The following is a 16,550-nucleotide window of genomic DNA, read 5'->3' on the forward strand; positions in this document are numbered from 1 at the left end:
CTCTAGGAGTTTCTAACCACCTGAGGTGACTCACACTGGGAAAACCCTCTTTGCCAGATGGTGGGATCCTGTTACTGGAGGGTTTCCAGAGCAAATATTTATGAAGGTTTACAATAATTGTCCTCATGTATGGGTATGTAAGAATCACTCAGACAGCTTGCCAAAACCCAAATTGATGCGCCTGCTTCCAGAACTTTTGCTTCATAAGGCCTGGGGTGGGGCCTGAGACTTTGCACCTGTCACCAGCTCCCAAGTGATAGTGCAGCTAGCCCATGTTTACACTTTGAGAACCGTTCAGTTCCCAAGAGGGTAATAGCTTCTAAACCCCAGACCTGTTTGGTTGGTCCCTAACGATGCTCCCAGACGTCAGAAAAATTATGAAATGTATCACATGTTTCACAATTGCTAAATGTGTTCAATGTGAAAGACTGCTCTTCATTCCAAGACTATGACCTTCTGACTCTTTCTGGTGTCGAAATGGCCTTTCTTTCGCCTAAGGAGAATGATAATAGATGATGGTTCTTTTGGTAGTTGGTTTCTTCACATGGCAAAAGAGCAAGCTGGAAACCCTGGGGTGGTTCTTCATTTTTAAAAAATCCTTTTGGTCCATGTCCTTCTAACATCGAGGACGCGCTACCCCTGGGCGAGTAAGAGTTCCGATGAAGTGTTTTCTCTAAGAGATCCCTTCCAAAGTTAAGTTCAGGCGTCTTTTAAAAAGGCATTATACACCTCTTTGCCTGGCGGAACAGCTTACTCAGAACATATTTGACCTTTCATTAATGCTTCCAGTGATCATTAAGCACATCTAATACCATAAAGTGCTCTCAGACCCACAACCATGCCCTCAGGGAGGCTACTTACAGAGGACTGTTTGTCCCTCATTAAACCGCCCATGTGTCAGCTTGTTCTTCTGCCTATCATCCAAAGAATGTCAGGCTACCAAGCTTATTAAATCAGTGGTTTCATTTTACACATCAATTTAAGTCAATAGCCTGTGACTTTGAGACCACTTGTCTCTTACAAGGAATAAGGGTCACAGGCTCAATAAAAGATCAAAGAGAGTTGCCCCTTTCTGTTGCAAAATGGTAATGGCAGGCAATTCTCCTTGAGAACTCACTACATGCCAGAACTTACCTAGAGCAGTGAAGTAATTTGCCCGAGGTTAATTTATGGGAGTCAGGATTCAAACAGAACAATCAGAATGAAATGGGCACCGCCAACCTTTACTCTGCCCAGTTCACTGGTGATTCCAACAGTGAGCTTCTGTAGTCTGGCCACTGAGTGAATGCACATATTGTTTGTATGTAGTTTGGGTACATAAAACTATTGCTTTTTGTGTGTTTGTATGTAGTTATTTCTGTATGTGTGTACGTAGTGCTTATGTGCTAATCGTTTTTGTTTAAGGGATGTTCTGCTTGTTAGAAGAAATTGAAATGATTCTCATCCAAGAATCAGGCTCGGGATCAGTTGACTTGGAGACACTGGCCTTGTGCTGTGTGCTGGGCACATGGAGATTAGGAGATGGCTCTACTCCCCCAAGAGCTGCCCTTGGGAATGCCAGTAAAGCGTGGAAGTTCTCTGGGCTGCGAGTGCCAAGGATAGAGATCGGTAATGCCCTAATTTCTGCAGACTACCTTTCGATCACCATGACTGGTCAGTCAGAGACACTGGCTTCAGTCCTTCCTATCTAGAAAGCACTGACAGCTTGTCATTATGGCAAGCTGGAAAAGGAGACTGGTGGCTGGATATCCTTTATAGTGGGCTGGTCTTAAGCAAACTGCTCACGTGTCTGTTGAGAGACACAGGACAGGCCAAAGGGCACAACCAGCTATGTGGTCTGCAGTTAGTACCATCAAAATAATCATGGCATTCTGTAATGCCGGTAAGGGTGTAGAGATATAGCTATTCTTGTACCCCGTGGATAGCATTTGTGGAGAGCAATTTGTCAGTTGGTTTTAAAATATAAAAAGAAATTTAAGAAAATTTCATGTGTTCGAAAATATGTGTGATAATGAAAATTTACCGGAAATTTTCCCATCATAGATTCCCCCACAATGGTCTGTCAGAGTGTGGACTGTGTCTAGTTCACTGCTCTATCCCCAGTACTTTTCACGGTTCCTATACATCAATAATCTCCACCTAGAATTGATTCTCCTTCTTCTGCTGGATGTTGCTGTATCTTCTGGAACGATGGTCACTCCAGCCGTCATCATAGAAGATAACCTGAGAATGACAGCGTAGGCAGCTGAGAGGAAGATCTGGATCTTTCAAGATATCACCGAGCCAGTGAATTAACGAACTCTGGGTCAACCTATGTTCAGACTTCTTGCTACATAAGAAAATAAGCACCCTTCTTCTTGTGGCTGTTTGAGTTACGTGCAGCCAAAAGCATCACAAGTGAGAGACTGAGTGAATGAATGAATGAATGAATGACTCCATCCACTAGTATAAGAAAGCCAACTCCCCTACAATCCAGTTAAAGTCTTATCTTGGAGACTTGGAAAACTGCTTACTCTTCTTAAGAAAGTCAAGGTAATAAGACAATGAAATCTTGACTACCTGAAATTAGTTTTCTGGATAAACTTTTAGGTGAAAGCGGCACTTTGCAAGGGAAAAGAACCTCTTATTAGGGCTTAAATATATATTATTAATGTAATTATTTATTTAATTATTAATTTAATAAATATAATATTAAACTTATAAATATATAAGAACCTCTTATATATATATAAATATATAAGAACCTCTTATATATATATATATATATATATAAGAACCTCTTATTAGGGCTTAAATATATATTATTAATTTAATTATTTATTTAATTATTAATTTAATAAATATAATATATATTTATATATTTATATATAGGGCATATATATATATATATATAATAGTCTTAGAGAAGTTTCAGAGTCAAGAAACATTCAGTCCAATCTCCTAAATGTTAGCAAGCATTAGCATAACTTGAAGACCTTTTTAAAAAGCCAATTCCTGGGACTCACCTCTGAAGGTTTAGACGCAGTGGGATGTGTGAGTCCAGGAACTGGCATTTTGGCCAGCGTTCTGAGGTGGATTGTCTGCAGACTACATTTTAAGAAGCCCTATTCTGAAATTTCCACTTTATGTCATGGAACTGAACCACAGGAAACGGCACTTCCCCCAGTAATCAAGGGAGCGTATTCAAGTGATGGAAAAATCCAGAAGATGAAAGCCATATTTTGGCTTATCTACTCACCAGATTAAGACACTGATCAGGCAGGTTTAGGCCCCCCAAGTCTGATGTCCTTATTTATTAAAAACAATATGGATCGGGGCACCTGGGTGGCTCAGTCGGTTAAGCGTCCGACTTCAGCTCAGGTCATGATCTCACAGTCTGTGAGTTCGAGCCCCACGTCAGGCTCTGTGCTGACCGCTCAGAGCCTGGAGCCTGCTTCAGATTCTGTGTCTCCCTCTCTCTCTGCCCCATCCCCTGCTCCTGCTCTGTCTCTCTCTGTCTCAAAAATAAATAAAAACATTTAAAAAAAATTTTTTTAAATAAAACAATATAGATCAATAGTCTGCTGCATTGCTACCCCTCAGACTAATCGCAAGGACCAAACAATCTCAGTAGATGTATTGTATGCATATAAGGAGATGCTCTTTGTTAGGACTCTGGTGTTTATTGAGCTCCTTCATAAAAAAAATTATTGGGGTGATCGGGTGGCTCAGTCGGTTGAGTGTCCAAGTCTTAATTTTGGCTCAGGTGATGATCCCAGGGTAGTGGGATCAAGTTCCGGGTCAGGCTCCGCCTGAGTGTGGAGCCTGCTTGAGATTCTCTCTCTCTCTCCCCTCCCACCGCTCTCTCTTCCTCTTAAAAAAACAAACAAACAATGATTTGTATTGATTAGGTTATATTCATTATGAAAGAAACGGGCACGCACATTATAGGAAGTCTGCTACATTGTCAAACTATAAAAGTGATTTTTCTGACTCTCCAGTTAATCTGAGAGCTTGTTCACCAGAACATCCTATTCCTAAGCATTCTGACTGGGTTTTCATGTAAATAATGTACAGTTATTAACAACAATGTGCATTTATGAAGAGACTCCCCACCAAAGGGAGCTTCCTTGACTTGGGCACAAATTAATGGCCCAACACCCACGGGATGGGGAAAATATTTGCAAATCATATACCTGGTACGGGATTAATATATAGAATACATAGAGCACTCCTAAAACTCAACAATGACCAAAAAAAAACCCAAAAACCACAAACCCGATTCAAAAATGGGCAAAAGATTTCAGCAGACATTTCTCCAAAGAGGGTATACGAATGGCTAATAAGCCCATGAAAAGATGCTCAACATCACTCATCATTTGGGAAATGCAAATCACAACCACAACAAGTTACCACCTCGCACCCGCTAGTACAGCCACTATGAAAAAGAAAATGCAAACCAAAACCCAGAAAACAAGTGTTGACAAGGATGTGGGGAAAATGGAAACCCTTGTGTATTGTTGGTGAAGACAGAAAATGGTGCAGCTGCTGTGGAAAACAGTTTCCTGTTAAGCATAGAATTATCATCGGATCCGGCAAGCCCACTTCTGGGTATATACCCAAAAGAATTGAAAGCAAGATCTCGAAAGGATATTTGTCCACCCGTGTTGATAGCAGCATTGTGGACATGGCTAACACACGGAGCCAACCCAAGTGTTCATCAATGGATGAATGGATAAGTCAAAAGCGGTACATACTATGGGATATTTCGACCTTAAAAAGGAAGGAAATTCTGTAGTATGCTACAACGAGGATGAACCTTGAGGACATGATGCTAAATGAAGTAAGCTACTTCTATGAGAAACTTTGAGTAGTCAAACTCAAGTCAAGAATGGTGGTTCTTCTCTCTGAATGAGATGAGAGGGGGAGGGGAGAACGGGGAGTTATTGTGTAAAAAGCACAAAGTTTCAGATGGAAGGAATTATGGGGCTGAATGGTGGTGATAGATGCACTACAATGTGAATGTATTTAATACCACTGAACTGTCCCACTTAAAAATAGCTACAATGATCATTGTTGTATGTGTTTTACCACTATAAATAATCCTCTACCAACAATTAACGGACCCAAGGTAATAAACTGTATGATTTGATTCTGTTCATATGACCTTTACCTCTGGAAAAGACAAAACTATACAACTGAGAACACAGCTGCAGTCACCAGAGGCTAAAGGTGGGAGAAGGACATGACCTCAAAGGAGGGAGTTTTTGGGGGTGATGATTGTGTTGGTGGTTACAAGAACCCCTCCATGTGCTAACATTCATAAACTGTACACAATCATAAGCCCTTTTGCTACATGTTCATTTAAAAGGTAAAATTAATTAATTGGCCCAACTGGAGGTTACTATTTTTCTCACCTCGACAATAGCAGCCCCAAAGGTTGAGGTTTACGGAGACAGAAAAGAAGAATCAAAGACGCAGGCGGGTAGGCAGGAAGAGAGAATGAGAACATGCGGGCTGGGTAAACAACTGTTCTGAGTATGTTTTTGTTCCTTTCCTTCTTTGAGAGTTCTCAGTCTTATTGAGGCTTCTTCCTCCTCTTCCCAAGTGTAAACTATCCTGATCAGCAGTCATTTCGAGGTTTCTCCTACAAAGGACAACACACTTCAGTCTAACGGTGATGTTTAGATGGAACTTAACTTTCCCAATTACCTAATAGTCCAACGACGCTCAGAATGGTTAAGGTTTTTGTGTGTGTGTGTTTTCCTTTTTTTTTTTTTGCTTTTTTGTTATTGTTGTTGTTTTAGGATGGTTAAGCTTTTAAAGCAAAGCCCTCTCTAACAGTTCCAATGTTTGAGTTCAGGCAGAGGAAGCAGAGGAAAGGCCTTTTCCATAGTGGCTGCAGGGTAACTTCGTGTATGAAGTTTGCATTTCAATTGTCCCCTCTTGACTGGAGCTTCAGAGAGATAGAACTTGAGACAAATCTGTCATTTAACAATTTTTAGTAGCCACCTTTAAAAAGCAAACGCGGGGGCGCCTGGGTGGCGCAGTCGGTTAAGCGTCCGACTTCAGCCAGGTCACGATCTCGCGATCCGTGAGTTCGAGCCCCGCGTCGGGCTCTGGGCTGATGGCTCAGAGCCTGGAGCCTGTTTCAGATTCTGTGTCTCCCTCTTTCTCTGACCCTCCCCCGTTCATGCTCTGTCTCTCTCTGTCCCAAAAATTAAAAAAAAAATAAATAAATAAATAAAAAACGTTGAAAAAGCAAACGCGGCAAGTGAGATCAACTTCAATATTTTATTTAGGCCAGGGCATCAAAACATCATTTCAATGTGTAATCAATATAAAAATTATTAATGAAATATTTTGCATTCTCTTTTTTGTACTGCCTTTGAAATCCAGTGTGTTTTACACTTAAAGTACATCTCAGCTTGGATTGGCCACAAGCCAATAGCTAGGAGCTGTTGTATAAGACAAAACAGGTCTATTCTTTGTGTGTGTGTGTGTGTGTGTGTGTGTGTGTAAGTTTATTGGTTTTGAGAGAAAGAGAAGAGCACGAGCAGAGGAGGGGCAGAGAGAGGGGGAGAGAGAATTCGAAGCAGGCTCCGCACTGTCAGCACAGAGCCCAGTGCGGGCCTCAAAACCATGAACTGTGAGATCATGACCTGAACAGAAATCAAGAGTCAGACGCCTGACTCACTGAGCCACCCAGGCGCCCCTAGACTATTCATTTTTAAAGCCCAATGAATATTTGAGCCTCAGCCCACATTCTTCATTCATTCATTGGTCAACAAAAGCCAGAGTGTCTAACATCAAGCATTATGCTAGAAACTGGAAATACAAAAGTGAACGAGACATCATGTGCCCTAAAGCTGTCTGTGGGGGTGAAAGACACATAGATACTTTAAAAATAACGTGAAAGAATCGTGACAGATGCACTCTCTTTTTTGAGCACCTGAAAGGGGAAGGAAGTGCCATAAATGTAGTTTTAGAGGTGGCCCTGAGCTGGTTTCAAGGATGTGTTTAAGGTTAGCTCTACTAAGGACCTGGGTAAGAGCATTCCAGAGGTGCCGGCGTGAGCAGAGGCAATGAAAAAATGAGGGATAATGGGGTCCAGGGAACCACCTAAGAGTGCATGTTTCTGCAAAGATGAAAGAGAGGGAAGTGGATAGGTAAGCAGGACCAGTGTAGGACCTGATCAGTCATGTTTAGCTTCTAAAATAAAAATCTCTTACACTTTCCAAAATATTAGAAAAAACAACCTGCTTTCTACAGAATTGAGGTGAAACGCCGGTAACAGTCATGACTCCTCTGTACTGACTGCCCCAGAGCACCCCACCCCTGGGGCTTGCGACACTGCAGGGCACAGTGGCCGCTACTGCGTTTGCAATGGCTGGGACTCCTTCCTTCCTTCTTCCCCCTCCAGTCCTGCCTATCTGCCTCAGGCAAGTGGAAAACGGGGAAGGGTGCTGACCACAGCCTGTCCCTCAAAAGCCTTTTGGAGTTCAGGGACAGGTCTTCACGCTTCTGGAATGTTTCCTCGTGGATAAAATGGGGCTCACACTACTACCCACCGCCCAAAAAGAACTGCTGTGTAACTCAAATGAATCTACAAAAAGCGCCTCAAGACTAAATAAAAGGTGCATTATGTGGTCTTGCGGGCACGGAGTGACCTGACCTGCCGAGGTCAGGGCCAGGTTTGCATCCTCTCCGGCCGGCCGGGACAGGAATCCTGGGCCAAGCTGCAGGGTGGCTGACCCAGGGCGGTGGGGAGCCCCCACCGCACCCGTCGGAAGTAACCCAACGCATGACCGCTTAACGCGACCCTCGAGGAGGCACCACTTAAGGAGCAGGGGCAGCAGCCGCATCCCTCGACCGCCGCCGCCCGCGTCCGCACAGCCTCCAGCACCGCAGGGCGCAGTTGACCCCACCAGCGCGCGTGTCCCCGGCCACCCCTCCCCACGCGTCGGAGAGAAGAGGGTGGAGCGGCCTGACTCCCGCAGCCAATAAAAGCAGCGGTTTCCTGGTCCGATCTCCGGCGCGGCTCACCATTGGTCGCCAGCCGGGTCTCGGCCCACCGAACCTTTGCGACCCCAGCCAATCGCGAGGCGGCGACGCGACCCCAAGACTCCCCGGGAGCGGGCTGCGGGCGGCGCGGGCGCAGGCGGGCGAGGAGCGGGTGGCGGTGACAGGCTGCGCGAGCTGGCACCCCCTCCCCCGCGCGGCGCGCCGCTGGCCCCACCATGGAGCCCGCCGTGTCGCTGGCCGTGTGCGCGCTGCTCTTCCTGCTCTGGGTCCGCGTGAAGGGGCTGGAGTTCGTGCTCATCCACCAGCGCTGGGTGTTCGTGTGCCTCTTCCTCCTGCCGCTCTCGCTCATCTTCGACATCTACTACTACGTGCGCGCCTGGGTGGTGTTCAAGCTCAGCAGCGCGCCGCGGCTGCACGGGCAGCGTGTGCGGGACATCCAGAAGCAGGTGAGCGACGCCGGGCGGGGCACACAGGAGCCGGTCCGCGGCAGTCGGTCGTGCGCGCTGAGAGCGCCACGCCGGGGGCGAGGTGGCGGGCGGTGCGCCGGTTTTGGAGGGGGGTTTGAACTCAAAATGTGATGGGGGGGTGGTGCTTCCCGGAGAGGGAACGGAGTGAGCAAAGGCCTTCGGGGGACAGAACGTTGCTCGGTGTCTGTGGAGTGCCTACTATGTGCGGAGCACGTGCGGGTCCCCAGAGGGATATAAAGGATCACGAGATAGGGGAAGGCGAGCCGTGCACAGGTGGCTGCCACCAGTCCCAAGCGGTCTCAGAGCGGGGAGGCCCTCTGGGAGGTGGAGCTGGCACTAGAGACTGGGAAATAGGGAGGAAGAGGTGTCAGGGGGAGGGTCGGATTTGAGCCAAGGTCCAGAGCGGGAGAAGGTTGGAAGTCAGTTCCGAGCTACGTTGGGGCGGGGCCTTGAGTTTGGAGTTTACTCTGTAGCAGCCGGGAGCTGTGGACTCCTGTAGACTGAAGGACTAAAGTGAGAAAGTAGCACCCAGCCAGGGCGAGGAGCCTCGCGGCGCGGCTCTGGGCCTGGCGTTCATTCCTTGGGGAGGCATCTCCAGTAACTCTGGAAGTCCTCCTCCGTGTCTGCGCCTCCGGAGCCTGTGCCCCAGCCGGTGCTCACAGTGGAGCCTCCTTCTCCGTGCCCAGCGTTGGCATGAGCATCGGTTCTGGGCATTTTCTTGGCTCCCTCTGCCCCTGCTTATGTTCCTCTCTTAGGGGTGTTAGGTTGCAAGGAGCTTCTGTTTCCTGCCACCACCCTCACCGCAGGTGTAGCAGCCTCCATGTTCTGCTGGCGCAGGGCTGGGTGCTGCAAGCAAGAGTGGGAAGATGGATGCTGAGGGGCACTCCCATGAAGGATAAGGCCTTGGACTGGGTGGCAGGATGCAGCGTCTGGAACTGCTTTGCGTGGGCTGCCCTGGCCTCAGTTGATCAGTCACAGCTCCAGAGCCCTGCCTACCCTCCCTTCCCAGCTGCACCCTCTTTCCTAGCTCTTTCCACTTGTTCAGATTCTCCATGTATTTGTCACCGCCCCCCCCTCCTCCCCACCAATCAGAGTGTGAGCTCCTTGAAGGCAAGGACCGTTCTCCAACTCACATCGGGCCCATGGGGTCTGGCCCAGAGCAGCCCAGTGAGCGCTTGTTCACCTGAACAAAGCCATAGGGTTCACTGGACAGGAAGACAAGGGGCTTGCCCAAACCAGCCCACTGCCTTGGACCTGCCATGTGCCACCGCCTGTGCCCCTGATGTCCATCGTTTCTAATCTCACAGCAACCCTGGTAGGTCTTATGCCTGTTTTACAGGTGGAAAAATTGAAGCTGAAGCCGTAGTGATGTGTCCAAGTGGATATAGCTAGTAAATGGGGCTGGACCCCAGGCCCAGGTCAGCCTGGTTTTAGAGCCTGAACTCTGACCTATCTTCTTTCCCAGCCCTTTCCATTCCACCCAGAAGGTCTGGTTCTGTTGCCTCACACCTAGCTCGTGGTAACAGCCATCTGACCAGCCACTTAAGTAGTTGCCCCTTATCTTGGCCGTCCCCACCTCTCTCTGGCACGTGGTCACAAGAACACTGCCTCCCTGCCCAGATTCTTGTTTGGTTCGCATCAGGATCCAGTCCAACCGGTGGTTCAGGCTTTAAAACCTCAGACTCCCTTCCTGTGGCCCATCTGACGCACCCACAATCCATTTCCTGCACCACTGAGTTTGAAGTCCTGGGACTGCAGAGAGTCAGGCAGGGGCAAGGCCTGCTTGATGGTGGAATCCCACCTCTCACCCCTTCACAGAAATCTCTTCCTCAGTAACCCTCCTCTGCTCGAACACCTGTGTTTCACAGGGTGCTCTGGCCTCTGATGGTAGGAAAGTTCTCCCCCATGTTGAGCGGTTTGCCTCACAAACAGCTCTTGCTTCAATGCAACGTCCTCCACAACTTGGTTGCATGTGATAGGATCCAAACTCAGATTGGCCTGAACAAAAAGGGATTTTATTGGCCCAGGTCCTGAAAAGTCCAGGAGTAAAACTGGCTCAGGTATGACTGGATCCAGGATCGCCTGTCCCTAATCTCCCAACTCTCCATCCCTCTGCCATCTTTTGGCTCTGCTTTCCTCCGGGTTGACCTCATTCTCAGGGAGACCCGTTTCCCTGTGGAAACCCCAGCAGTTTCATCCAACCAGCTCAGCAACCCCAGTAAAATGGGAGCACCTCTCCTAGAACAGGTCTTACTGTCTTGACTGGGATCCTGGGCCCATCCCTGAACCTGTCACTATGGCCCGAAGGATGGAATCAGACCTCAGTCCTGTGCCCACCTTCTGGGGCAGGGCTAGACTCAGCATCACCTGGACCAAAGGAGGATGGGAATATTAGAAGCATATGATGAGGAAATGGGTGGTCGAAGCTCACAGCGACAGATGTCCTTCTCAGTAGGAAGGGGACACTTCCTCCCGTGTTCCTGATAGGCATGGCACCTCGCCGTTTGCTCTCGGTGTTTTGTGTTCTGGTCACTTAGAGTAGAGGTTTTGCAAAGCTCTTCCTTCCATCGGATTGGTGGTCCTTCCCTGCCCCTACTCTCACCCTTCAAGTGACACGGGTTAACACACACACACACACATACACACACATACACACACATGCTTAGAACAGGGCTTGGCACATAATGAGCCTCAGTAATGAGTGTTAACTGTTATTCTGTTCTTGACCGTTAACACAAGCACATCTATCTTTCCAGGTCTGAAGTTGGACAGTCCTGCCTGTGAATCTGGGCTCTGCCCTTCACTGGTTGATTGACCAAATTATTCTGCTTCTCGGTTTTCTCACCTACAAAAGAGGGCTGGTCATCCCGCCCTGCTGGGGTTGCTGGGAGAAGTAAAGTACCGACAGTGTACAGTGGGTGCCTGGCACAGTGGGGGCACCCAGTAAATGGTTTTCCCTTGTCAGGTTGTGTTATGACGGCTACAAAACCTTTCCCGAGCTTCCCAGTTAGAGTTGTTTCCATAGCACTTTGATCCTGTTTTTTAGCTCTTTCTTCATCCTGCTTTGGGGTGTGGTAACACCTCGGCTTTTCTGTTGGCCACACTAGCCGGGGAGGCTTCAGAGGGAAAGGCCTGTGGGCCTGCCAGGGCCTGACAGGATGCAAAGGCTCAGTAAATATTTGCTCACACGGGAAGGCGTCACTCCAGGCGCCCTCTCGTGAAAACAGGGCCGCGAGCTTCTCTGGGGACCCTTGGTGGGGCCAGCTCAGTCTCTGTCCCACTGTTGCAGGTGCGTGAATGGAAGGAGCAAGGCAGCAAGACTTTCATGTGCACGGGACGCCCCGGCTGGCTCACTGTCTCGCTGCGGGTCGGGAAGTACAAGAAGACACACAAAAACATCATGATCAACCTGATGGACATTCTGGAGGTGGACACCAAGAAACAGGTGAGGGTGCCACAGTTCCCCGGCTCGGGGAGCAGGTGGGGCACTACCCCTGGTGCAAGTGACTCACAGGGAGACAACTTCAACCAAGAAGACCCCGGCAGGGACAGGACCAAGACCCCTGGTCATCACAGAAGGCTCTGCCATCCTTCAAAACCTCATAGCTTTGGAAGAGATCAGTCATAGCCTTGTTCCCCAGGAGGGGCAAATTGAGCTCAGGGAGACCTGTTGATTGTCAGCAGTTCCATGGGAAGAAAGGTTGGGGTAATCGTGGGCAAAGAGGAGAGAGAAAATGCAACCTATTACCCCTTCCCAGTAAGGAAGCATTCTGGTAAAAAATGGGCTTTGGAGGCGGCAAGGAGGAAGGGTGACCCACTTGTTAATAGACTTAGACATGTGCTTAATCTTTGTCCTGTCCAATGGTTTTTCTTGAAACCTGGCATAAGGAAAAAGGAAATAAGTCTAAATCAAAGACAGCACAGGGGGATTGTATCACTTCTTCCCTTCCTTCCTTCCTACCTTCCTTCCTTCCTTCGCTTCTTCCCTTTCTCCCTCTCTTTTCTTTCCTTTACTTTTTTCTTATCTTTCCTTCCTTCCTTCCTTCTTTCCCTTCTCTCTCTTTCTTTCTCTCTCTTTCCCTCCCTCCCTTCTTCTCTTTCTGTCACAATTTTATTTCTAATGGAAGATCACACAATACCCTAGTAGTAGGGAGTTATTAGATATAGTATATCCACACTATGGTATTTTGTTGTGAGGCCTTGGCCATGTTGCTTAATGTCCCTGTGTCTTTTCTTTTTTTCCTAAGCAGCTTTATTGATATATACTTGATATGAAATAGTGCACAGGGGTCCAAAGACAATAAATTTTGGCATATGTATGCACAATCAAGACAATGAACATACCCATTGCCCCCAGAAGTTTCCTTGTGCCCCCTGGGAATCCCTTGTTTAGCCCCCTACCTGCCTCTTCCCCCCACATTCCTAGGCAAATAATGGCCTGCTTTGTATCACTAGTTTGTATTTCGAGTTTCATATAAATGGCATCAGGCATTAGGTACTCTTTTTTATTTTGTCTGACAACTTTCACTCAGCATAATTTTTTAATGATTATTTTTGAGGGGGGGGAGGGGCAGAGAGCGGGAGACACAGAGTCTGAAGCAGGCTCCAGGCTCCAAGCTGTCAGCACAGAGCCTGACTCGGGGCTCAAACCCACAAACCAGGAGATCATGACCTGAGCCGAAGTCAGACACTCAACCAACTGAGCCACTCAGGTGCCCCTCACTCAGCATAGTAATTTTGAGATACATCCATGTTGAAGCAAGTATCAGAAGTGCGTTCTGTTTTACTGATGAGTAGTATTCCATTGTTTATGTAGATCACAGTTTGTTTACCCATTCACTTATCGATGGACATTTGGGTTGTTTCCAGTTTGGGGCTATTACCGAGTGGCTAGGAGCATTTGTGTACAGTCTCTATATGGACCTATACTTTCTTTTGGGTAAATACCTGGAAGTGGGATAGCTGGATCCTATGATGGGAGTATGGTTAACTTTTTAAGAAATGGTTAAATTGTTTTCTAAAGCGGTTGTCGCATTTCACATTCCCACGAGCGTTCCAGTGGCTCCACATCATCATAAACTTGGTGTGGTTGGTCTTAATCCTAATGGGTCTGTAGTGGTAGCTCGTTGTGGTTTAACTTCCATTTTCCTAATGACTGACGATGGGCATCTTTCCATGTGCATACTTGCCATTTGTGTATCTTTTTTGGTGAAGTGCCTGTTCAAATCTTAGGCTGAGTCTTTTTATTGGGTTGCTTTCCTATTATATATTCTAGAAACAAGTCCTTCATCAGATACACAATTTGCAAATATTTTCTCCAGTTTTTGACTTCTTTTGAAAACCAGAGTTAACTTTGGAGTTCAGTATATTAATTTCTTTCATAGGTTGTATTTGTGATGTCTTATTTAAGAAGTCTTGCCCTAGTCCTATGTTTTCTTCTAGAAGTATTACAGTTTTCTGTTTTACATTTAAGACCTTGATCCATTTGGAGTTAATTTTTGCATATGGTATCAAATGTGGGTGAAAAAATATTTTTTTGTATGTGGATTTCCTGTTGTTCTAGCCCCTTTTGTTGAAGAGATAATCTTTTCTCCACTGAATTGGCTTTGCTCCTTTGTTGAAAATCATTGTCCGTATACGTAGGTCTGTTTCTAGAATCTTCTGTTCTGTTGATCTGTTTGCCCATCTGTATGCCAATACCATACTGTCTCGATTGCTGTCGCTTTATAATAAGTTCCTAAGAATGAGTTGGGAAGTACTCCTTTTCATTTTTCTGGAGGAGTTTGTATAAAATTGGTATTATTTCTTCATGCAGTAATTAGTAGAATTAACAGTGAAACCATCTGGGCCTGGATTTTTCTTTGTGAGCAAGTTTTTATCTACAAAATAAAAATTTATAATAGCACTATGGCTCTTCAGTTTGTTTCTTCTTGGTGAGCTTGGTAGTTTGTGTCTCTAAAGCTGTTTGTCTATTTCAGGTTGTATAATGAATGGACATTAGGTTATTCATGATACTCCCCTACTGTCTTTTGAACACCTGTAGAATCTGTAGTGATGCCACATGTTTCATTCCTGATATTGGTCATTTGTGACTCTTCTCTTCTTCCTGACCAGTCTAGCTAGAGGTTAGTCAACTATACTGATCTTCTCACAGAAGTAGCTTCGATTTCATTGATTTTTCTCTACTTTTGGTTTGTTTGTTTTCTATTTCATTGACTTCTGCTTTGATCTTTGTTAATTCCTTTCTTTCACTTACTTTGCATTTAATTTTACACTTAATTTGGTCTAGTTTTTTTAAGTTGAAAGCCGAGGTAATTGATTTAGGCCTTTCTTTCTAATATAGATGTTTAGTTCTATAAATTTTCCCCCTAAGCACAGTTTTAAAACAGTCCCACAAATTTTGAATCTCTTCACATTCATTTAGTTCAAAATACTTTCTGGTTTCTCTTTTTTCTTTTTTTTAAGAGAGAGAGTGAGCGTGTGCACAGGTGAGAAGCAGAAAGAGAGGGAAAGAGAATGTTAAGCAGGCTCCATGCTCAGTGCAGAGTCTGACGTGGGGCTCAATCCCACGACCCTGGGATTATGACCTGAGCTGAGATCAAGGGCCAGACACTCAACCGACTGAGCCACCCAGGCATCCCTGGTTTTCCTTTTGATATTACTTTCACTCATGGGTTATTTAGAAGCATGTTATTCAGTTTCCAAATATTTGGGAACCCAGAGATCTTTCTATTACTGATTTCTAATTTAATTCGGTTATGGTTAGAAAACATACTTTATATGATTAGAATCCTTTTCAGCTTACTGAGACTTACTTTATTGCCCAGAATATGGGCTATCTTGGTAAATGTTCCATGTGCATTTTTTTTAACACATATTCTGCTCTTTAGGGTGGCATGTCAGTTAGGTCAAGTTTGTTGATTCAAGTTTGTTGTTCCAAGTTTTCTATATTCTTACAAATTTTCTCTCTGTGCTGTCAATTATTGAAAGAGAGATATTGAAATCTCTGCCTGTGATTGTGGATTTAGTTCTCTTAGAGCTCCATCAGGTTTTGCTTCATGTATTTTGAAGCTCTGCTAATAGGTATATAAATGTTTAGGATTTTTATGTCCTCTTGATTGAATGATTTATGTCCTCTTGATGAATCCCTTTATCATTATGAAATGACTGATTTTATTCCTAGTTACCTTCTTTGAGATCTACTTTATCTGATATGATTAATAAAGTCATTTCATCTCTCTCTTGACTAGTGGTGGCATGGTGTCCACTTATATTTAAAGCATGTTCCTTACAGGCAACATATAGTTAGATATTGCTTTTTAATCCGATCTGACAATCTCTGCCTTTTAACTGAGATGTTAAAGCCATTTTTATTTAATGCCATTATCAATAAGGTTTGATTTAAATCTGTCACCTTGTTCTTTGTCTTCTATTTGTCCCTTTGTTCTTTGTTCCCTTTTTCTTTTTCTTTTTCTTTTCTTTTTTTTTTTTTTTTTTTGCCTTCTTTTGGATTATGGAATCATTTTTGTAATCCTATTTTAACTCTTTGGTTGGCTTACCTGTAACTTTATGTTTTGTTCTTTTGGTGGTTGTTTTAGGATTTATAGTTTGCACTTTACTTATCCCAGTCTACCTTCAAATGATAGCATCCTATGTCATGTATATTGTAAGGGTCTTAACATTAAAGTACTTCCGGTTCTCTTCTTTCCACCTTTGTGCTATCGTTGTCATACTTTTATATGTTGTAAATCCCACTATTATTTAAAAGTCTGTTATCTTTTGAAGAAATATAAATAATAAGAAAAAATCTTATATACTTACCGATGTAGTTACCATTTCTTCATTGCCTTGTGTTTCCATCTGGCTTCATTTTCTTTCTGCCTGAAGGAATTCCTTCAACATTTCTTGTATGGTGATTTTGCTGGTGATGAAGCTTTCAGCTATTGTAATGTCTGAAAATATTTTTCTTGTTTTTGCCTTCATTTTCTTTACATTTCTTTTTTATTTTGGGGAACTACACATAACATAAAATTTCTCATCTTAACCTATTTTGTTGTCGGTGGGGAGAGGGGCAGAGAG

At 45.1% G+C, this 16,550-nt stretch overlaps 1 protein-coding gene across 1 annotated transcript in view; it reads left to right on the plus strand.

The window, feature by feature from the left end:
- The first annotated feature begins 8,157 nt into the window (after window positions 1-8,157).
- The window catches only part of DHCR24 (24-dehydrocholesterol reductase), a 28,456-nt gene continuing 20,063 nt past the window's right edge, over window positions 8,158-16,550 (plus strand). Inside the window, exons 1-2 of the mRNA XM_047084901.1 lie at window positions 8,158-8,450; window positions 11,761-11,916. Coding sequence (XP_046940857.1) covers window positions 8,220-8,450; window positions 11,761-11,916 — 387 coding nt within the window. The 5' untranslated portion in view covers window positions 8,158-8,219. The remainder of the gene's footprint in view (window positions 8,451-11,760; window positions 11,917-16,550) is intronic.

The sequence above is a fragment of the Lynx rufus genome, unplaced genomic scaffold (genome assembly GCF_022079265.1).
Source record: "Lynx rufus isolate CCGP_SWC_20201006 ecotype Redwood Valley unplaced genomic scaffold, mLynRuf1.p SCAF_2, whole genome shotgun sequence".
Lineage (NCBI taxonomy): Eukaryota > Metazoa > Chordata > Mammalia > Carnivora > Felidae > Lynx > Lynx rufus.